This window comes from Halichoerus grypus, chromosome 5 (assembly GCF_964656455.1).
Source record: "Halichoerus grypus chromosome 5, mHalGry1.hap1.1, whole genome shotgun sequence".
In the NCBI taxonomy this organism is placed as follows: Eukaryota; Metazoa; Chordata; class Mammalia; order Carnivora; family Phocidae; genus Halichoerus; species Halichoerus grypus.
The window spans coordinates 64,383,586-64,407,928 of record NC_135716.1 but is presented as its reverse complement, the minus strand read 5'-3'; the positions used below and the strand labels follow the sequence as shown (position 1 = coordinate 64,407,928).

Sequence of the window (24,343 nt, the reverse complement as noted above, 5' to 3'; positions counted from 1 at the left end):
TGCTATACAAATACAGAGGTGGAGGATGACTGAACTATAGAATGCTTAGTGGGCATTTAGGTAGTCTCCAGTTTTGTAGGTTATTAAGAATAGTTTTTCCTCCCTCCTCTGAAAAAAGCTAGAATGGTTCTAATGTATCTCACTGTGACTATTCCAAATAACCACAGAAAAGAACTAAACTGCAAATGAATAAATAACATACAGTAATTTTAAATAAACATTCATTTCAGCTGTAAGTATCCATTAATACAAATCCAACTAGAATTTCCTCTTAGCAGAACATTTTTGGCATAGGTAACTGAAAAAAAGAGACAGACAAAATTTAAAATCAGAGATGTGGTCTCAATAGTACCTTTCAGGCCACAACCCTTAGAATCGGCTTATTACCAATCCCCTACCAGAGATCTGTAAATAGCCCATGTGAGGGACTTGGTTCTCTACTTCTTGTAGTAGCCTCTGTTCGAACCTGACTTACAGCCTCTTTAACTAAATCGTCAACATCAGGACCGATGGGGAAATGTCCTGCAGCATCCACACACAATTCCAGTCTATCTTCAGAAGCATTATAGACAAAGGTTTTGCCAGGCAGATGTGGAAAAGTAAAACCTGGCTCAAGAAACAAAGGTAGCAAAGAAGAGAATTTTGAATGATTAAGTCCAGGGATGACCCTAAGCAACTTTCAAACATTCATTTCAATAGATAACACCTGTTGAGTCTCACTATGGGCCAGGAACTAAAGTAGACCCTGAAGATTCAAATAAAATGTAATTCTTAGGAGATAGGTACAAACAGATCATTATAATACAATCAAGTAAGTATAATGATGGGTATACTACTGACTTCACTGATTATTTGAGGATTAAATGAGAAAACACGCAAAGCATACCACAGAGTGCCTAATGTAAATCAGGCAGTCAATAGTTTCAGTTCCTCTATTAGATCAAAAAGTTTTGTAACTGTTTCCAGACTGCTATTGTGATGCTTTCCCTTGGTCATCCCTGGAAAGAATCATAGTCCCACATATCACAGTATTATTCACAATGAAACACTGGAAACAATCTATGTAAGCTTTCAACAAGAAGACAATGGCTAAGAAAATTACAGTCTATCTACCTGATGGAAGTAATATGCAGCAGCTATCAAGAATTGATATAAATAAGAAACCTATGATGCTTCATATATATACAGTAAAATGTGCATGAATAGAAGGAAACAAATCTAAGTACTATAATTACAATCAGGCCAAAACATGTATGTATAAGACAAATATTTAAAAATTATAGGTGATGTTTCCCATTTCTATAGTTTCTAGACCTTTTACATTATTTTAAATATGTTTTAAAAGTGCTCGCTTCGGCAGCACATATATTAAATATGTTTTAAAAAACCAATGTAAATACTTTATGGGTTGTGCTCCCTTTAAATCATTTAGGTTTTATATAACTTATATAGCCTTTTTTTTTTTTAAAGATTTTATTTATTTATTTGAGAGAGAGAGAATGAGAGACAGAGAGCATGAGAGGGAGGAGGGTCAGAGGGAGAAGCAGACTCCCTGCCGAGCAGGGAGCCCGATGCGGGACTCGATCCCGGGATTCCAGGATCATGACCTGAGCCGAAGGCAGTCGCTTAACTAACTGAGCCACCCAGGCGCCCCTTATATAGCCTTTTGAATTTTAAGAATCAAGGTGTTATTAAAATTCCTTTATCACATATCAACAGTTCCATCACACATACACACCAAAAAATATGTATACTAATATTTAGGGCTACATTCTTCCTTACATCAAAACAACTAGAAATGCATCAGAACAATGGATGAATAATATTAAAATGATAAAACAGAATACTATGCTGTAGTGAAAATGGTAGTTGAACCCATCAACGTGAATGAATCTGAAAAAGTGTTGCATAAAAGAAGCAAATCACAGAGAACGCATATAGCATAATTTTCAATTTCCATTTTCATAAAGTTCAAACACAAGTAAAACTCAACATTATAAATTAAAGATAGCTATACAAGTTTTAAAACTAAATTTGACATTCATGTCTGCATTTATCTCTGTATAAAGACCTGCAAGGAAACTTACATTTTAAGCAAAAGAACTTTAAAATATCTTTCCAAATATAAAGAATAGGAATATTAATAGTCTAGTTATATTGGGAAATATTTCTGTTCCGATGTAGATATAACCATCTGTTTGTTAGGGCGGATATGAAAAAAGAGAAGTATGTTCCAATCTTTGGAGGATATGGGTATATGTGTTCTGGGGTGATATACTTTGATTCTTTGACCACAGGATAATAATAATGATTTGCCATACAAATCTGTCCTCAACAAAAGAGGTGAGGGGCACCTGGCTGGCTAAGTCAGAGGAACATGGGATTCTTGATCTCAGGATCAAGAGTTCGAGCCCCACGTCGGGTGTAGAGATTACTTGAATAAATGAAATTTTAAAAAAGATAAAACTCTGCCACAAATATTAGAAGAAACTGTATTTTGAAAAGTAAAATTTTCTAACAATGACCCATTTCAAATGGTTGTTATAGTCAGAAGAATTTTAATTATTCTGCAAGTAACAGCTAAAATTCTAATAATAACAACAAACATTAGCTAATTATTTATTAGGTACCAGGCCCTTTGCTAACTGCTTTATGTGCATGATCTCATTTGATCCTAACAACCCTGAGATTATAACACCCACTTTACAAATGAAGAAATTAAGACTTAGAAGTCACACAGGGAGTAAGTGGTAGAACCAAAATTTGATCTCAGATGTTCTTACTTCAGAGTTTTGAACTACTTCCTAATAAGGATAAATAACACAGGTAACATTTAAAAAACTATAATGGCTATTGAGAGATAATTCACATAAAATTCATTTTAAGTGTACAACTGAATGGTTTTCAGTATATTCACAGCATTGTGCAACCATTACCACAATCACTTTTAGAACATTTTCATCACCCCAAAAAGAAACCCAAACCCACTCATTAGCAGTCACTCTCATTTCCTCCGCCTACTCTAACTCCCAGCCCTAGGCAATACTGATTTACTCTCTGTCTCTCTCTAGGTATGCCTATTCTGTGACATTTCATATAAATGGACTAATATATGATCTATTGTGACTGGTTTGTCTCATGCAGCATAATTTTTCAAGGTTCATGCATGATCTAGCATGTACCAATACTTCATTCCTTTTTATTGCCAAATAATACTTCATTGTATCGATACACTAAATCTTACTTATCCAATCACCAGTTGATGGAAATTTTGGGTTTTTTCCACTTTTGACTATTATGAAAAATGCTATTACGACCCATTTGTGTACAAGTTTTGCGTGGACAGGTTTCATTTCTCTTGGGTATACACCTAAGAGTAGAACTGCTGGGTTGTAACCATGTTAAATCTTTTGAGGAACTGCCAGACTGTCTTCCCAAGTGGCTGCACCATTTCACATTCCTACCACCAGTATGAGGGTTCCAATTTCTCTGTATCTCCTTGCCAACAGTTCTTATTATCTGCCTTTTTGATTATAGCTATTCTAGTGAGTGTGAAGTACAATGTCATTGTGGTTTTGATTTGCATTTCTCTGATGGTTAATGATGCTGAGCATCTAAACATCAGTTTATGTACTTAACAGTTATTTGTATACTTTCTTTGGAGAAATGTCTATTCACATCTTTTGCCCATTTTTTAATCGTGTTATTTGCCTGTTTACTGATGAGTTCTTTTTTTTTTTACATTTTATTTATTTATTTATTTATTTGAGAGAGAGAGAGAGTACACAGCAGGGGAGAGGAGCAGAGGGAGAAGGAGAAGCAAACTCCTCACTGAGCAGGGAGCTGATGCCGGGCTCAATCCCAGGACCCTGGAATCACGCCCCAGGATCATGACCTAAGTCGAAGGCAGATGCTTAACTAACTGAGACACCCAGGTGCCCCCAAGTTCTTTATATTTTAGATACAAGTCTATTATCAGATACATAATTTGCAAATATTTTCTCTCATTCTGTGGGCTATCTTTTCACTTTTTTTTTTTTTTTTTTAAGAGAGAGAGCAGGGGAGAGACAGAGAATTTTAAGCAGGCTCCTCGCCCAGCGCAGAACCTGACGTGGGGCTCCACCTCACAACCCTGAGATCATGACCCGAGCCGAAATCAAGAGTCAGACGCTTAACCGAGTGAGCCACCCAGGTGCCCATCTTTTCACTTTCTTGATGGTGTCCTTTACAGCATAAAAGTTTGCTTTTTATTTATCTATTTTTTTCTTTTGTTGCTTGTACTTTTGGTGTCATATCTAAGAAGGCTTTGCCAAATCCAAAGTCAAGAATTTTAGGCCTATGTCTTTTTCTAAAAGTTTTCTAGTATTAACTCCTATATCTAGATGGTGGATACATTTTGAGCTAATTTTTTATTTGCTGTGAGGCAGAAGTCAAAACTTTATTTTTTTGTATGTAAATATCCAGTTGTCCCAGCACCATTTGTTGAAAAAACAATTCTTTCTCCATTAAACTGTCTTAGCATTACAGCTAACATTTTAAAAATAATTTCAAACCAGAAACATAAAACTATTTAGTAAATAATCAAAAGTCATCCCCACAACCACCCACCACCTACCGCTCCCACACAAAAACAAATGAGGGAAGTTCATTCAGTTGCATGAAAGTGCATATTTACCCTAATTACTGAGAATGCCATTAATCGATCCTAATTAAATACTAACTTTTAAAAAACCACTAACTGGTATCAATATAATTCAGGATGTAGAATAATGTGAAAATGGAAAGTAAAAAGAAAGGGATGCAAAAATAAGGGGCAGGATGCTCAGAGAGAAATTTATAGCTTTAAATGCTTTTATTAGAAAACAAAAATTTATAAACAATAATTTAAGCTTCTACATAAAGAAACTAGAAAGAAAAGGGCAAATTAAACCCAAAGCAAGCAAAAAGAAGGAAAAAAAAATGTAAAAGCAGCAATCAATGAAACTAAAATCAGAAAAACAACAGAGAAAACCTGTGAAACCAAATCCTGTTTCTTTGAAAAGATCAATAAAACTGATAGACCATTAGCTGGACTGGTCAGCAAAACAAGAGAGGCACAAATTGCCCACATCAGAACTGAAGGAGCTACAGACCTTACAGATACTAAATGGACAGTAAGGGACTATTATGAACAATTTTATGCCAATAAAATTGTTAACTTGGATGAAATGGACAGATTTCTTGAAAGACAAAACAAAGCTTACTCGAGAAAAAACACATAAACTTAAGAGGATTCTATTAAAGAAATTAAATTCATAGCTAAAAACTGTCCAGCAAAGATAACTCCAAGCACAGATGGCTTCACTGGTGGATTCTACCAGTTAAGAAAGAAATAACCATATCAAAGTATTACAAAATCTACCAGAAAACAGAAGAGGAGCAAACACTTCCCAACTATATTTTATAAAGCCAACATTACCCTGATTAAGTAGTCATTTTAAGAAAACTACATACCATTATGCCCCATGAATACAGTTGCAAAACACTCAACAAAATATTAGCAATCTGAATCCAGCATGCAAAGTTGGTTCAACATCCAAAAATCAATCAACGTAATTCACCCTACCAATAAACTAAATAGAAAAGCTGTAAGATCATTTCAGTAGATGCAGGAAGAGAGCACCTGATAAAATTCAACATCCATTCAAAATATAAACTCTCAGTAAACCATCAATAGAAGGGAATGTCCTCAATCTGATAAAGAGCATTTCTGAAAAACCTACAGGCTGAATTGCTTTCAGGAACAAGGCAAGGATGTCTGTTCTCACCATACCTATTCAGCAATGAACTTATAGCCACTGCAATAAGGCAAGAGAAATACAAGGCATACTGACTGAAAAGGAAGAAATAAAACTGTCTTTTATTTGCAAAAGACATGATGACCTACACAAACAATCCCACAGAATCTGCTAAAAAGCTACTAGAATATGTGCATTAAGCAAGGTCACAGGATACAAGGTCAATGTATAAAAACCAATCTTGGGGCATCTGCGTGGCTCAGTCGATTGAGCATCTGCGTTCGGCTCGGGTCATGGTCTCAGAGTCCTGGGATCGAACCCCACGCAGGCTCTCCACTCGGTGGCGAGTTTGCTTCTCCCGCTCCCTCTCCCTCTGTGATCTCTCTCGTTCTCGTTCTCTCTCAAATGAATAAATAAAATCTTTTTAAAAAGTTTAAAAACCAATCTTATTTTCTATACACTAGCAAAGAACAAAAGGAGTTGGAATTTTTAAAAAAACATTTACTTATTTGAGAGAAAGAGCAAGAGAGACAGCAGGGGTGGGGAGGGGCAGAGAGACAGAGTCCTAAGCAGACTTGGCACTGAGTGCAGAGGTGACATGGGGCTCAATCTCACTATCCTGAGCTGAGATCATGACCTGAGCCAAAGCTAAGACTCCAATGCTTAACTGATTGCACCATCCAGGTGCCCCAGGAAATTGCAATTTTTAAAAAAGCATCTTTTACAACAGCATTCCCAAAACATGAAATATTTAGGTATAAATCTAACAAAGGATATGTAAGAATTATATACTGAAAATTACAAAATTTTGATGAGGGAAATTAAAGAACACTTAAATAAATGGAGAAATACAATGTTTTCATGAATCAGAAGATTCGATGTTGTAAAAATATCATTTATCCTCAATTTGATCTACAGAGTAAACAAATCACAATAAAAATCCCAGCAGACTTTTTTGTAGAAACTAACAAGCTGATTCTAAAATTTATATGGATAAGCAAAGCACCTAGAATACCCCAAATTTTTTTTTGGAGAAGAATAAAGATGTTTGCAACAACATGGATGGAGCCAGATAGTATTATGCTAAGCGAAATAAGGTAGAGAACAATGAATACCATTTGATTTTATTCATGTGGAATTTAAGAAACAAAACAAATGGACGGGGGAAGCGGAGGGGCGGAGAGAGAGAGACAAACCAAGAAACAGACCCTTAACTGTAGAGAGTAAACTGAAGGTTACCAGAGAGGAGGTAGGTGGGGGACTGGGTCAAATAGGTGATGGGGATTAAGGAATGCACTTGTGATGAGCACCAAGTGTTGCATGAAAGTGCTGAATCACTATATTGTACACCTGAAACTAATATTACACTGTATGTTAACTAACTGGAATTTAAATAAAAACTTAAAAAAAATAGAAAAAAAAGAATAAAGATGGAAGACTCATACTAACTGATTTCAAGAATTACTATAATGAGGGTGCCTGGGTGGCTCAGTTGGTTAAGCGACTGCCTTCGGCTCAGGTCATGATCCTGGAGTCCCGGGATCGAGTCCCATATCGGGCTCCCTGCTCAGCAGGGAGTCTGCTTCTCCCTCTGACCCTCCTCCCTCTCATGCTCTCTGTCTCTCATTCTCTCTCTCGCAAATAAATAAAATCTTAAAAAAAAAAAAAAAGAATTACTATAATGATACTTTAATCAAGGCTAGATATTGGCGAAAGGAGAGACATAGATCAACAAATCAGAAAACAGTTTCTAAAAATAGACCCACACATATATAGTCAATTGATTTTTTAAAATAATTTTACTGATGCTTTATTTTGCATATAATTCACCCTTTTCAAGTGTATGATCCATGGTCAATTGATTTTTGACGAAGGTACTAAAGTAATTCAATGGCTAAGGTATACTTCTTTCAATAAACAGTGCTGGAACAATTGGATATCCATACATTAAAAAATGAACCTCAACTCATACCTTGCAACATATAAAAAATCAACTTGAAATAGATCATAAACCTAAATATAAAATCTAAAGCTATAAAACTGCCAGAAGAAAACATAGAAAAAAATTTTTGTCACCTTTGATTAGGCAAGGATGTTTTTGGATAGGGCACAAAAAGTACAAAAGAAAAAACTGTTAAACTGGTTATCAAAATTAGAAATCTCTGATCTTCACAAGATACTGTTAAGAGAATGAAAAGACAAATTACAAACTGGGAGAAAATATTTGCAAAATACTTACCTGATAAATGATGTGTGCCCAGAATATATAAAGAACTCTCACAACTCAACTAAAAAGAAGATTCAAACCAATTTAAAAATGAGCAAAAGAAGGAAGAAAATAAGCACATGAGAAGATGCTCAACACCATTAGTTATTAGGGAAATGCAAATTAAAGCCACTATGAGGTAATACTATAAACCTATTAAAATAGTTTTAAAAACAAAAACTGATACTACCAAGTACTGGTAAGGAACAGAGCAACTGGAACTCCAATACAGTGCTAAGGAATACAAAATGGTCCAGCTACTTTGGAAAATGGTTTGGGAGTTTCTTATAAAGATAAGCATATACCTACCATATGACTCAGCAATCCCACTCCTAAGTATTTACAAAAGGGAAGTGAAACATATGTCCACACACAAAGACCTATACACAAATGTTTATAGTGGCCTTATCTATAGGAGCCCAAAACTGAAAATCACCCAAATGTCCTTCAATCAGTTATAGATTTTCAAAAATGTGATACATCCATACAATGGAATACTACTCAGCTATATGAGAGAATAAACTAATACACGCAACCAGATAGACGAATCTCAAAAGCATTAAAACAGTAAAATGGAAATTGGCAAATTTTTTCTGTAATGGAGCAACACAGTAAATACTTTAGGTTTTCAGACCGTATAGTCTCTGCCACAACTATTCAATTCTGCCACTGTAGTGTGAAAGCAGCCATAGACAAGAGGTAAACATGAGTGTGGCTGTGGGTTTTTGTTTGTTTGTTTTGCTGTGTTCTGAGAAAACTTTATATACACAGGCAGCAGGCCTGATATGGCTGCTGGGCAGTAGTTTGCCAACCCCTGTGCTAAATCAAAGAAACTAGATACAAAAGGTTATATTAATCCATTTATATGGTGATACGAAAAAGGCAAACATAAAGAGACAAACAAAATCAGTGGATGTCAAGGTCTGGGGGTAGGAGTTAAGGGATTACCTAGAAAGGAGCACAAGGCAACTTTTTGGAATGACGGCAATATTCTGTATCTTGATTGTGGTGGTGGCTACATGGCTGCATATGTTTGTCAAAATTCATATACATACAAAGGGTGAATTGTACTGTATGCAAATTATGCTTCAAGAATCCTGTCTTAGGAAGGAAGGAAGGAGGAAAGGAAGGAAAGTAGGACCAAGGAAGAAAGGAAGGAAACCAGCCAGTCAGCCATTCTTTGGTCCCTGATTCAAATAAACCAAAAGAAAAAAAAAATTTTTTTTGAGACAATAAAAAAATCACGGAATTGTAAAAACTCACTGAATATTTTGTGATGTTTTAAAAATTATTTTTCATATTTTTAATAGGTGATAATCATATTGTAGTTTTTTTAAAAAGAAAGAGTTCTTACTTTTAGAGATACATTCTGAAGTTCTTACAGATGAAATTATATTATGTCTGGGATTTATTTTAAAATAGTCCAGTTGAGGGGAATAGAAATGTACTGATAATTGTTGAAGCTGAGTAGTGGGTAAAGAGGGGTTCATTGTATTATTCTTGCTACTTTTATGTATGTTTGAACATTTCTACAATAGCCAAGTTGGGTTGGTTTTTTTAAAGAAGGGGAAAAAAAAGTGTGTAAGAGATAAAAACCATAAATAATGATTATGCAGTTAAGGTCTATGGAGGTCAGGTAGGTGAAAAAATGAAAAAAATGAGAAAAGCCAAAATCATTCACATCAAATCTCTGAAAAAACATGTGAAGTCCAAACACACACTGCTAATCATTCTCTTAAGACCTTAAAACCTGAAGATACAGTTGTATACTTTCACATATCTTTACAAACAATGCATACACAATGTGAAGTTAAATGTAAAATGAGTAATTTCTTAAAATTCAGAAAACACTGAGGTACATAATAATAACAGCCAAAACACAACAACAACAAAAATACTGTATTATCTGGTTCTGGTACATTCACTAGCATTATAACCAAATTTGCTTCTAATTTCTTTCTTTTTTTTTGCTTCTAATTTCACAATTTGTCTTTAGTTACTAAGAAACATATACACAATTTAATGAGAAAATAGGAGCAAGAAAGTAATAGGAGACTTTTTAGTAATATTATAGCAGAAAACATAGCTGATCATACCAGGATAATAATCCATTTTAACTAGGCAAACTGCTAAAGAAGAACATATACCAAAAATTAATGATGGAAGTAGCTTTAGAATATCTGCCCTTTCTTAATCTTACAATAGCCTAAGTGGAGATATATTATCTAAGAATAAAATCAGATATTAACTATACCCATGGTTTTCTTCATAATATTGTAGAATACTCCACCCTGCTGGAACATGTGAGGAAGTCCCTTTGCATAAGACCATACATCTTCTCCTGTAAAATAAAAACAGATATAGTATTGGCAACAAACAAAAGAGTTCAACCCAAGGTTGCTTAATGATTAACCTTGAACAGAGATTGCAAGGCAGATCTCCCAAATGAGTAACACAGCTCGGTATACATAAAGAGATGATATGGAGTGATGGGACTGTGGTAAACTAGAAAATCCATGGCCCATCTAAAGGTGGCAGCCACTGCCACGTGCTGTCATAGAAGAGTGTAGGCCCAATGTTTTAAGACCATATGGCTTTTCAGAAGCCAGAAACCTAGGTTTTTCATGTGAATTCTCCCAATTTTTAAATGTAGAAACTAATTCAAAAATGTCTTTAAAACTGCATGAGTCAATACTGGGCATATTAAACAAAATATACCTGAAGACTCAATCCAACTCAAAGGAAAGTAGTTCACAACCTTGAACTAGAGCAACAGAGAAGGTTATGGAAAGATACTTATTTTTAACAAGTAAAATACAGAATTGTGTATTTTATATATATATATATTTTTAAGTTTTATTTATTTAACAGACAGAGACAGCAAGAGAGGGAACACAAGCAGGGGGAGTGGGAGAGGGAGAGGGAGAAGCAGGCTTCCTACTGAGCAGGGAGCCCGATGCGGAACTCGATCCCAGGACACCGAGATCATGACCTGAGCCGAAGGCAGACGCTTAAAGACTGAGCCACCCAAGTGCCCCTGTGTATTCTGTATTATGTTAAAATCAAATAAAAATAGATGGAAGGGTCTAGGGAGAAAAGTAAATAGGTAGACTGAAGGTAAGTAATTAATGTATTGTGTTGTTCCAAAGTTGACTTTCTTAAATAGAAATTTAGGGGAGAAATACCTTGTTGAAGAGATTCCGAATAACCTTTTAGAAATCTACAAAATGCCCACAAGCAAATGACCATTCACAAAAACATTTTTTTTTTTAATATTTTATTTATTTACTCATGAGAGACAGAGAGAGAGAGAGAGAGAGGCAGAGGGAGAAGCAGGCTCCCAAGGAGCAGGGAGCCCGATGTGGGACTCGATCCCAGGACCCTGAGATCACGACCTGAGCCGAAGGCAGACGCCTAACCATCTGAGCCACCCAACATTTTTTTAAGAACATCCTTGACAGTGACTATTTCAATAAGAAGTTTCAAATAAAAAGACAGATAATCACTGTTCAAAAGTTAATGAAGAATAGAAGGAACATAAAAATTAGTTACTTTTGAGGGTGCCTGGGTGGCACAGTCAGTTAAGTGTCTGACTCTTGGTTTCAGCTCAGGTCGTGATCTCAGCATTGTGGGGTCAAGCCCGGCGTCAGGTTCCACACTCAACGCAAAACCTGCTTGGGATTCTCGCTTTCCCTCCCCACCCTCTAAAATAAATAAATAAATCTTTTTTTTTTTTTTTTTTTAAGATTTGTTTTTTTAAGAGAGAGAGAGAGAGTGAACACAAGCAGGGGGAACGCCAGGCAGAGGGAGAGGGAGAAGCAGGCTCCCCACAGAGCAGGGAGCCCGATGCGGGGCTCGATCCCAGGACCCCAGGATCATGACCTGAGCCAAAGGCAGACACTTAATGGACTGAGCCACCCAGATGCCCCAATAAATAAATCTTTTTTAAAAAATTAGTTACTTTTGGTTTGTGGAATGATTGTTTTTGTTTCTTTATACTTTCACTATTTTCTAATCTGATACTGTATATATGCTACATTTAAAATCAGGATTTTTTTTCAGTTAATCTTAACAAAGAAAGGTTAAATTTTTATTTTTGAATGGAGGTTACTAATGACGTGGCTTAATCATTATGTACATGCAATCTCTCAGAGCTCTAACCCCTTCCCACATTTATAAACAGGAATATGAATTTGCATGGCAGTTGGTTAAAGTTTAGAGTACTCAGTACATCAGATTAAAGTATGCAAATTTTAAAAGCCTTGGCGCTTAAAGTTTCAGTTTACTAGAACATTTACTTACACACAAACACTTCATTCACTAATGATACAGTATTACCAGAATATGGCTAAATTTAAGGGTGGGCACACGAATTTAATTTTAAATTTTGAATATTAATAAAAGCCTCCAAATACAGAATGTTAACAACTTACAGTAGAAGTTCCGATTGCTGAACTTATCATTAAACTTCATTTGGATAAATTATTTCTATGGCAGGGTGCCTGGGTGGCTCAGTTGGTTAAGTGACTGCCTTCAGCTCAGGTCATGATCCTGGAGTCCCAGGATCGAGTCCCACATCGGGCTCCTGCTCGGCAGGGAGTCTGCTTGTCCCTCTGACCCTCCCCCTTCTCACGCTTTCTCTCTCTCATTCCCTCTCTCAAATAAATTAATAAAATCTTAAAAAAAAATTATTTCTGGGCGCCTGGGTGGCTCAGATGGTTAAGCATCTGCCTTCGGCTCAGGTCATGATTCCAGGGTCCTGGGATCGAGCCCCACATCGGGCTCCTGGCTCAGCAGGGAGCCTGCTTCTCCTTCTCCCTCTGCCTCTCTCCCTGCTCATGCTCTCTCTCTCTGTATCTCTGTGTCTCAAATGAATAAATAAAATCTTTAAAAAAAAAAAAAAATTATTCCTATGGCAATAACCTTTCATTTAGTTATTATCAATGTTACCTTAAATGTACTAAGTATTTTATAAAATACTCAGAATATAATTTATTTGAAAAACATATAAAAATTATATAGTAGTGGGGCGCCCCAGTGGCTGTCAGTTAAGCCTATGCCTTCAGCTCAGGTCATGATCCTGGGGTCCTAGGATGGAGTGCCACATCGGGCTCCCTGCCCAGTGGGGACCCTGCTTCTCCCCCTCCCTTTGCCTTCTGCTCCCCTTGCTTGTGCACTCTCTCTCAAATAAATAACTAAAAATTATATGGTAGCACTTAAGTTTTTTTGGTAGAAGTCTGAATAGGTCTTAAAATAGTGAATTCTCCAGAACTGTCCACCATTAAATACTAATTTTAAAAATGACATTTCCTAGTATTTTACATACCTTACTCTTCCTTATTTAAGCAGGCAGAACTCTAAGTAAGAACTCTATTGAAGTGTTTATCAACCTTGTTTTCATTCTGTCCCTCTAAGGATCTTTTTTTAAAATTATTCCTAAGGATCCCTTTAAAACATTTTGCTTAGCTGCCTCCTCTGTGGCATTTGAATACTACAGAAATACAGATATACTGCTTATCTGTTTATGTACTGCAGTATATCAGAGTTTTATTCATTAAATAAAGATTTTGTTTACCCTCTCCCTCTCCCAAGAACCAAACTTCACCACCCTTCAGAGCAGTATGTGGCTTCATTAAGTATGCATGCTCTGTTCCTTTAAGGGAAGGATAAATAAATCGAAACCTCTATTATCTACCCAGCTTTGAGCAGGCACTTTACACAGTTTTGTTTTCTCATCACAACTACGCCCTATTTTACAGAAAAGGAAACAAACTTAGAGAGTTTAAGCAATTCTCCTAAGATCAAACAGCTTGTAAGTGGCTGAGGCAGGATTTGAATCCAAAGTTTAAGCCCTCCCTTTCCACTGATATTAAACCTTTACCAGAGGTCAAATTGTGTTACAACAAATATGACAGAACTATCCAGTCTTTTCTTGTAGAAATCCCTGGCATCAACAACTGGTTGGGAGGAAAAAATAGGCAAATTATTTCCTTTGGTATACAAATACTTCCACTAAGTCATGTTTGTTGGTAACAGAACCAAGAAGAGAGATTAGAGATCAGGAAGCAGGAATTGTGACACTCTGTACAAGTGCCCCATCAGCATCATACTGCTCTCCACTGCATTTGCCCCCATCAATCCTACAACTGCCCTGGTTCGGGCCTGTCTCCTGCCTGTAATACTGCCACCACGTCCTCACTGGTTTTCCCTCCAATCTTGTTCTCCTCAAATCCCTCCTTCTTCCGAGTTACACCTTTAATGGTTCCCCAAAACCATACCATAAAGCCCATGCTCCTTTTTCATGGCAGATAAAGGCACTCGAAGAGTCATCCTTGCATTCTCTCCTATCTCACATCTCTCACTGCACCCTAACTTGACTTTTACAAAGCAACACCACCAAACTGGTCTGGTTCCCAAAGGTCAATAATTACTACCTATTCTTTAAAACTCAATTTAGGTGTCACTTCCTCTTAGATTCTTCAGAGTGGCAGGTAGGTAGGTACCTTCCTTGCTACTTTTATGCAGATGAGCACCACAGTTCTCATCACACTGCAGGTTAATTTAGTGTACTTTTCTGCTTCCCCTTCTAGACTAGCTTCTCAAAGTCAGGAAAAGGTCAGAGGTCTATCTGACTTTCTATTCCCAGGGCCTGACACAGTGCTGAGGAGACAGTACCACTCTTAACATTCACTGAATGAATGTATATGAATGAACAGTATAAATGAGGCTTTTCCTTTTAACAATGCCTGAAAGAAGTTCAGAAAAACTTAAATGAAGCAGCACAATGACAACTGTTCTTCAGTGTTAATATGGATAAAATATAACTAATGGAACCATCTGTACCTCTTCATGAATCTAATAAAAAAAAAAAAATCACAGCAAAAACGAAGGGAAAGACTTTTAGTTACAAACTTCCAGTTATCAAATAAATAAGCCATGGGGATGTAATGTACAGCATGGTAACTACAGTTAATAATACTGTATTGTATATTTGAAAGTTACTAAGAGAGTAGATCTTACCAAAAAAGGGAAAGATTTATTTTTCTACCATTCCATTAGAAAGCAAACTCTTAGAGAACAGGAATAGCTTGGTAAAGCATTTGGCAAATATTATATTAACTCATATTTTTGTTAGCCCCCAATTAATTTTACTTTATAATTTATCTGTTTCTTCATAGTAAACAATAAAATATTTATATTCAGCACATTGTGTGTACATATAAATGTAGAAAAAAAGCCTATACCACTATCATCAATAACCTCTGTTCACATTTTGTCTTCCTCAAATCCTTCCTCCTAAAAGTCTTCAGTTCTCCTACCGAAACAGTAGTTATATATGGCAGTGGTATTATGGATGGTTTTTCTTTTGGTTTATCTTTTTTCCTCTTTAAGAACTTTTAATTTTTAAAAAGTATATTAAAGTGAACATTTTTTTAAAATATCACATTTTTCTAACTTTTACTACTAATAATAAAATCACGGGTTTAAAAGTGGGCTTAAAAGCTCATCATTCCAATTTTTAACTGGCTTTTTAAAAAGGCACTTTGAAGTTTCTACTTTGCAATTTATGAAGTGAGCAAATTTTAAAATCTAACATCTATATGAAATATATATATATATGTTTTTAGTGAAGTATAATTGACACACGTTACATTAGTTTCAGGTGTACAACACAGTGATTTGACAACTCTATACGTTATGCTATGCTCACTACAAGTGTAGCTACCACCTGTCACCATACAACACTATTACAATACCATTGACTATATTCCTTACGCTGTACCTTTCATTCCCATGACTTATTCATTCCATAACTAGAAGCCTGTACTTCCCACTCCTCTTCACCCATTTTGCCCACTCCCCTCCACCCCCCACCATCAGTTTGTTTTCTGAATTTATGGGCCTGTTTCTGCTTTTTTGTTTTGTTTTTTAGATTCCACATGTAAATAAAATCATATGGTATTTGTCTTTCTCTGTCTGACTTATTTTACTTAGCATAATACCCTCTAGGTCCATCCATGTTGTCACAAATGGCGAGATCTCATTCTTTTTCTATGGCTGAGTAATAAAATGAAATATCTTTGTAAGGTCATCTGGCTGGCTCAGTCGGAAGTCCCATGACTCTTGAGCTTGGGATCCTGAGTTTGAACCCATCATTGGTTGTAGATTACTAAATAAATAAACTTAAAAAAGAAAAAAATATGTATTTTTAAAGACCCCCCCCCAAGATACCTAAAATTAACTCTGAACTCAAGTATCTATCACCATAAAATAAACTGGCCAAAATGTAAATTTAAACTAGGAACATGGGACTATTTCTACTAGAAATAATCCTAAAGCTATTCGTTAGCTGAAAGAATTGTTGCCATCTCTCTACCCTTCCTGCAGATCCTCCCATCTAAAAATGTATCTACCTTACCAATAGTCAAAACCATTTCTAAGAAAGGCATGCCTGTTTCTCTCCTTATACCGAGTCCCTGAAGTATATCCAGCCCATACAACTTTTAGCGTCATCATTAGCATTAAAAGATGTATTTATCATACATATACATGCACACAAACCTGTGTGTAAATGTTTACAGACACACACAGTCTGATTTTCTCTGAGAAGTAAAAATGTTAAAAACAACTATCATATTTTACTTTACATACACCTGAATTCTTTGAATATTTAAAAATAATATAATCTTGTAATTGAAAAAATATGAAGGAAAATAAAAGGTGTCAAAGTAGTTGAGTACAGAAAGGAATAGAATCAATGTTTAACTTAATCTTCAAAGTATGATAGTATAAATTCATGTATAACATACATTTATCTTAAGATATATCTAAATGCATCTTTCAGGAAGATAAAAGATATATAAAAATCAAACAAGTTTCTCAACTCCTGAAAGGCTGCTAACCTTTATAGTGAAGTGGGGTAAATATCACAAGTAGCTCAATTCTGTTAAAGCAACTCCAAACTGACAGATTCTGTTTTTCACAAATCTGTCTTTATCTCTTGAAAAAGAAAATTAACTAGAAACTTAGTGGAATACACTACTAAGAAAAAAGAAATTAGCCTAGTATTTATGATGGCTGTTAGGCCATCTGTCATGCTTACCACAAAGAAAATCCACCAAAAAATGGTCTACAAGAAAACTGAATAACATATTTTGTAATGCCAAAGTCACTCACATATAAATAATGAAGATGACAATCTGCAAAAATTGTTCAATAACCTCCACCTAGTCTGGATAAAGCAGATTTAAATGTGAAATATTACAGGTAGAACATTATTTCATTTTAAACTCTCATATTCAAAGTGACTAGTTCCATGAATGGTTCATACTAAGCAAAAGACTGATGCATTTGTTGATACAAATAAATAATAATTATAATGCCCTCAGTTGAGATCCTGCAGCTAAGTTTATGGAGGTCAAGGACTACGTCTCATTCATCTTTGTATCTCCAGCACAATCTCTAGCTCATAGCAAAACATTCATTTTGCTGAAAAAATTGCATTCATTCATTCAGCAAGCATTTATTTGGCACCTAATAAGTGCCAGGCCCTGTACTAAGTGATAAAGTATTCATCAGTGAATAAAACAGGCTACCGTCTCTGCCTTTGTGGAGTTTACAATACAGTGGGGTAAGCAAATAAATAAGTAAACCAACAAAGAAGATAATGAAAACTTGTAATAGGGTATGAGAGAAATGAACACGATACAATGATAGAGGGGACCTACTTAGAGTGGTTAGCAAAGGTCTCTCAAACCCTTAGATAATGGTCAGAAAAAGCCTCTCTAAGAAGGTGGTATGTAAGCCTAAACCTAAATGAGAAGAAGCCAGTTATTCGAACAGCATAAGGTTTGATGCACTCTTTTTCTAAACTAACATATCAGCAGCTTAGCTCATATCTGGTAATTCACAAAGTAATTTCTGCATTTTGAAATTTGCAATTTTCTAAATAAGCTCTGTCGTTTTCCAGCCCTCTCCAAACTAAACATCAATATTTCTCCAGCACTCTTTACATAAGGTTGTATATGTGTGTGTGCGTATATATTTATTCCCAAATTGACATTTTTACCAACACATCACTTTTTATTAAGAATATCTTTTAGGGGGCGCCTGGGTGGCTCAGTCGTTAAGCGTCTGCCTTCGGCTCAGGTCATGATCCCAGGGTCCTGGGATCGAGCCCCGCATCGGGCTCCCTGCTCGGGGAGAAGCCTGCTTCTGCCTCTCCCCCTGCTTGTGTTCCCTCTCTTGCTGTCTCTCTCTCTGTCAAATAAATGAATAAAATCTTTAAAAAAAAAAAAAAAAAAAAGAATATCTTCTAGGGCGGGGCACCTGAGTGGCTCAGTGGGTTAAGCATTTGCCTTCGGCTCAGATCATGATCCCAGGGTCCTGAGATCAAGCCCCACATTGGGCTCCTCTGCTCAGCGAGGAGCATGCTTCTCCCTCTGCCTGCCACTCTGCCTACTTGTGCTTTCCCTCTCTCTGTCAAATAAATAAATGAAATCTTTAATAATAATAATAAAAAGAATATTTTCTAGAGGTGCCTGGGTGGCTCAGGCAGTTGGGTGTCCCACTCTTTATTTAGATTCAGGTCACAGTCTCAGGGTCATGGGATCGAGCCTGCATCAGGTTCTGTCCTGGGCATGGAGCCTGCTTCGGATTCTTTCTCCCTCTCCCTCTGCCCCTCCACCCCCACTCATGCTTTCTCTCTCTAAATAAAAACAAAACAAAACAAACAAAAAGATTATCTTCTACATAATTCAAATACAGTTATAAGAAAATCAGAGAGGTAAAAAACGAATATTTATAGAGGGACTAATACAGGCCAGGCACTCTCTTAGTACTGTTTTACAGCAGAAAATCTCTCAAGCGCTACAGTAAAAAATTTTTAAAAAATAACAAAACACTCTTTTTATGCTCAAATTTGTGTTGGGAACAGATTTAAAGAGATGTATGGGTTTATAAGGACAGCAACATAAATGTTGGAGGTAAAGAGGGAAGGGATCACAACAAGACATTATGTTGTTGAACTCATTGCAGTCCACAGTCTAATACTCAGATATTCAGGTCCAGAAACCTCAAACTAAACTCAAAAAGTGACTAATTATAAACCAGAACTATATTTTACTGATTTTCATTATAAAATATATTATTATGCTGACCAGACTTAAAGTATGGATCATAATCTCACTCTTGCCATTTATTTATTTACAATGGAGAACACAGCCTTCTAAGTGAACGTAATCCTCATCTGCACTCTCACCTGTACATCAATACTTATATCAGGAAGTTAAATGAGTGTTCAGAACAGATACTTGATGAATACAGAATCTCTAAAGGGATACAGTTCTTTCAGCCAGGCCGTGGTGAGGACTGATAAAATATTCCCACCCTAGAGATTACCTTTCTAGTTACCAGAATTTTCATGAACCCTAGATGATGTATCTTTTCCCTTTGTACAGCAGTGTCTAAACAGTGCCAAATTCTGCTTTTCAACTCTTTTTCAACGTTCAATGCTGACCATCCATTCCATTTCTGCTGACACAGCCTTTCTTTAGACATGTTAATGTCATCTATTTAATGCAATCAAAAACATTTCAAAGTGCCTGCAACCTGCTGGGCACTATACTAGGTACTGAGCATCCAAGTTTAGATAAGAGATGAGCCACAGCCTCAAGAGTTCATCTTCTATTGAGGAAGACCTTCTCTTTCCTGTTTTTTACCCGGGAGACTGCTAGTTTTTAAAGTACCTTCTGCATATACCTAATTTTATCCATTCTCTGCCAATGTTATTTAATTTTGAGAGTTCTAGGAGTATTTTATTGTTGCCCTGTGTCCCAACTACAAAGGGTATTTTGTAGAGAAGAGGCAACTGAAAGTATTGGGGAGTTAAGCAGCTTGCCTGAATCACTAAGTTAATAAGCAGTGGAGCCAAGATTCAAATTCTAGGTCTTTCTGACTCCAAAGATCACACAATCTTTCATGTAGTCTCTAAGAAACCAGAAACCCTAAGAGACAGAAATACAGTGTGCCTAGTACATTTCTTGACATATCCCCCAATTCGATGGCTATGTCTGCCAAAATAAAATCAGCAATATCAAGTTATAAATGTGTACAGAGCTTTTAAATCTCCTATTAACTTCTAGGCCCCCAAATTTAACAAGCCAGGAATAAATAATCTTCATTTTGGTAGGTCAAGGCCCAATTCACTGATATTTACTACTCTTAGAAAAAAGAATCAAAACCCAGATCACTTTTCCAGTTAAAAGCTCTAATCTCAGCAAAAATAAGGCTCTTCTAATATGTAACATAAATTTTAATTCTACTTTAAGCCTTAGTAAAGCATATTAAGAGTGATTTTGAAAACAAAGATTAAGCAAATAAAAATAATGTTAAAAGTGCACCATTGGATCATATCCCAAATCATCTAAAGCTTTAGATTACATATTTAGTTGATATTTTTAATTTATGCTGAATTATTAAAAAGAAATGCTTCTTAAGCAACCCCATTAACATCTATCTACCTGTTTCTTGTATTTCTCATGAGTTATAATAGTTTATTACAATTGATGGCACAGAGTCAGTAAGCAAGGAAATAACTTAAGCACAAATCCTAATGTACAAATAAAAATGTGATGAACTGGGAAAGGAAGAACAGGAAATGGAGGACAGAGACTATTAGGTGGGAGAGCAGTGAGAATATAAACACCAGAAACTGCAATTCATCAAACAGGAAGTCCTGAAATCACATGACATGCAGGAAAAGAAAATTTAAAAATAAATGAAAAGGGACAAAGTGAGCAGGCTCAATAGAGCCCAGGAGGTAAAATATTTTAAAAGGTTTTAAATAGATACACTATAAGGCTATTAAAAAAAATTTACAACAATAAATTATATTTAAATAATCTGGTGACAGTTAAGGGACTACTTTCACTTTCTTAGTTATGTTGTCCTAAATACTGACTTTAGTAGAGAATCATGCTAACATATATCCATTAACTGTAAAAAAAAAAAAAAAACCTAAAGAAAATAATCTCCTCCTAAACTATATATATAATTGAAGAGTTTTTACGATGACCACAGATTTTTTTTCACGAAGACAACAGAAAAACTCAATGCATTATATTCACAATTAAGAAAGAACCATCTAGGTTAAAATGATCTTACCCATTAATGTTGCTAAAAGACACAAGGAGTACATTTCTTTGTCAGCTTGCTCCTGAAGTTCCTTAGATAGTTTACCAGTAACAGCAATCTCTTCTTGTTTCACAGTGTGGGCCGAGTGTGCTGCAGCAGACTGACTACCTTCTGCTTTACTTTTTAGAATCTCTATTGTAATTCTGTCACCATGCTGTAAAGGAACTGGCTCCTTTTCCATTCCTGCCTGGGGTGGCATTAACTCTTTAGGAGGAAAGCCATATCGAATACACTGTAAATATGGAGGAATGTTAAATTCTCTGGCTATGCTTTCCTGAAGTTCAAAAAAGGTTGTTGAAGACTTAAGTGTAACCATGGACTGCCGTCCATCATTAGTTGTTATTCGAATCTTTTTCTCCTTAGAAGTTGTTGGTGAATAGGGAGCCTTGGTAGGGGTAGCAGGTGCAGAGGATGCACCATCACGAATGGTACTAGGAGAAACAGTCCTGGGCTGCCCTTTTTGTTCTTGTTTTAACTTCTCTGTTTTCCGTTTCTGCATTACAGCAGCCTGTTCCGTAATATTCTGTTGAATAGTTCTTTCAGTTTTACTCATGTTTAACTCCTCCTTGTGCAAAGTTTTTGTTTTCTGTCCAGTAAGAATAATTTTAGTTGGGAGCTGAGATTCCGACTCTTGTCCTTGTACATCTCCGACTCTTTGGGCATGAGCACCATCTATATTTACAGGAGTATAATCATCAGGATTCTTTTTGGCAGTCTGATGCAATATAGTGTGGACAACTTTCTGAACTAGGATTTCACTCCCAAATTCACCTGGAAAGTGCTTGGTAACAAGTTTCATTGCAACATCATAAACATTACTATTCAAAGATGAATCACTTTCATACTGGAACCAATATACTGTTTCTCTGACCACTCTTCCACCCCATTCCAAAGTAATAGGAAAAGCTTCTGGTAGATTGTCATACTCTTTACCATCCCAAAAATGTTTGAATCCACAACCACATTTGCCACCAGTGGACCTAGAATTAGTTCTGTCCCCATCCAAATACACAATAGACCCGTCTCCTCTGACCCTTCGCACAGATGTGCCATGGCACCAATTACAAGCTGTCAGGTTACTCAATCCATAGTCTGGTACCAGAACATCTTTCACTGAATCATATGAGCAAACTAAATTGTTCAAGGGAAAGCTATAATTTTTGTCAGGCCTCAGCTGTCCATGAGTACTTTTTGCCAGGTTATACAGTTTCCCTCCTGGAGCCAACCACTCTGGAGGAACATGAAGTTCAGAAAGGGCACCACAGAGCAAACATTTGTGAAGGCGATTATCCATTACTGCTTTTTTAGCAGCTGCTGTGACTTCTTCAGGCTGAACTCCTATCACCCCAGTCCTCCTGTAGAAATACTGATGGACATCAGCAACCAAACTAGGATGGATACCATGTTTGTCCATAAAGACTTCTTCCATAGCAGCAACAAGCCTAAGTAAGTATTTATCCTGCAAACTTCTGTCTCCTCCAATAACACAACCACCATCCTCCTCAAGTTTAATGTACTTTTTAATAAGGTCCTGAGGCACACCCCATGCTTTAGGCAGCAAATTCATAGGCAGTTTGGGCAAAGCAGCCCCTTTTATGCCTACCAAGGGGATATAATGGTTTCTACCAGAGCTACTCCATGCAATACAGATTGGTTTGTTCAAATGACCATCTCTCCCTGTGCACTTCTCTGCAGGGATGAGCCCAGGCAGAAAGGTGGCTGAATAATCACCAGAGCTTCTCATGCCACTGAGAGAATCTAGCAGAATAATAGGGCGATGTAATACATTGGCAAGGCCAAATATGTGGATGTTCCTCAAGCCCAAGGGAACACCCTCAGGTGGTACAAACAGAGGGTCACACTCATTGATAATGTCCTCCCATTCAGCGGCATCAATGAAGTCATGGAACAGGGCTTGATACTGGGCCAGGTGCTGCTGAAAGTGTTGTTTAAGATTCTCTCTCAAGGCATGCCAGAAGAGCTCCCGGCCTACTAGAGCCCGGGACACAGCATGCACCAAACAGTGTCCGTCCCCGTCCACATGAACTGGAATGAGGCATTCCTGGCTTTTATTGGCCCGCTTGATGTCCTCAAGAGTGTCATGCAAATACAGGAGGCTTCCGGAGCGGTCCTTGCCATAGCCCACGGTGTTAACATGCTCTGGTTCGATGAGGAAGGCGCGGTCACCTAATAAAGCGCAATCGAACAGTTCACCCTGGTTCATGTCCCGGAGAAGCTTAGCCCTGCCTGTCTGTTTATCCATTCCATAGCGAGCTAATATGGGCGACAACAATTTGCAGTGGTAGTTAGAAAGGCCCATCACCTTTACCAGTTCCGTGTTCTTTTTGGGTGCCCCTGTCACCCCGAGCAGCGCGTTCCGCAGCAGGTTGTGTAGCACTACGTCCGGGTCGGTCACCTCCTCCACCCCCAGCAGCTGTTGCTGCTCGTGCCGCTGTCCGCACTCGGTACACTCGATGCTGACAGAACCGGAGGCCGGGAAGAACAGACGCGCCTGGCACTTCGGATCCGGGCAGCTCCCGGAGAGGATTCTCCGGTCTCTCCGTTTCGAGAGCCCCCCCGGAGGAGCCGCCGCCGCCAGGGACGGCGGAGTCTGCGGAGCCTCGGGGGGAGGAGGTGGCGGAGGCAGCGGAGGCGGCGGCGGCGGCTGAGACATACCTCTCGGCTCTCGTGTCTCGCTCCGCGTCCCAAGCGACCCTCAAAGGCTCATAGCCCAGACCCCCACCAGCCCGACTCTGTCTAGTCCAGGCCCAGGGCGAATCACTTTCCTTTCCCTACCAGCTCCTCCTCCTCCTAAGCGAAGGCGGAAGCGCCGGACGTTGTTTCTCTTCTTACTTCTCCACTGCCGTAGCCGTTGCCCCGAACGTAACGGCCACCACCCTACCCAGCACTCACACTCACTCACTCTCGCTCTCTCTCTCCCTCAGACACACAGACATACACGCCCTCACTGAGAGTGCGCAGGCGCAGCCACCGCTTTGCCCTCTGGGAATTAGAGTCTTGCAGCCTCTCTTCCGGACGTTGAGTCCTAGGATCTTGGATCCAGAAAGAACTACAAATACCGTGAGGCCAAGCGGTTCAGCTCCCG

The 24,343-nt window shown here is 37.5% G+C and overlaps 1 protein-coding gene across 1 annotated transcript in view; it reads right to left on the bottom strand.

Annotated features, from left to right (window-relative positions):
* VCPIP1 (valosin containing protein interacting protein 1) overlaps positions 1-24,192 on the bottom strand; it is a 30,733-nt gene extending 6,541 nt beyond the window's left edge. Inside the window, exons 1-2 of the mRNA XM_036123512.2 lie at positions 21,208-24,192; positions 10,298-10,384 (exon numbers count right to left, since the gene is read on the bottom strand). Coding sequence (XP_035979405.1) covers positions 10,298-10,384; positions 21,208-23,911 — 2,791 coding nt within the window. The 5' untranslated portion in view covers positions 23,912-24,192. The remainder of the gene's footprint in view (positions 1-10,297; positions 10,385-21,207) is intronic.
* Between the last annotated feature and the right edge of the window lie 151 nt (positions 24,193-24,343).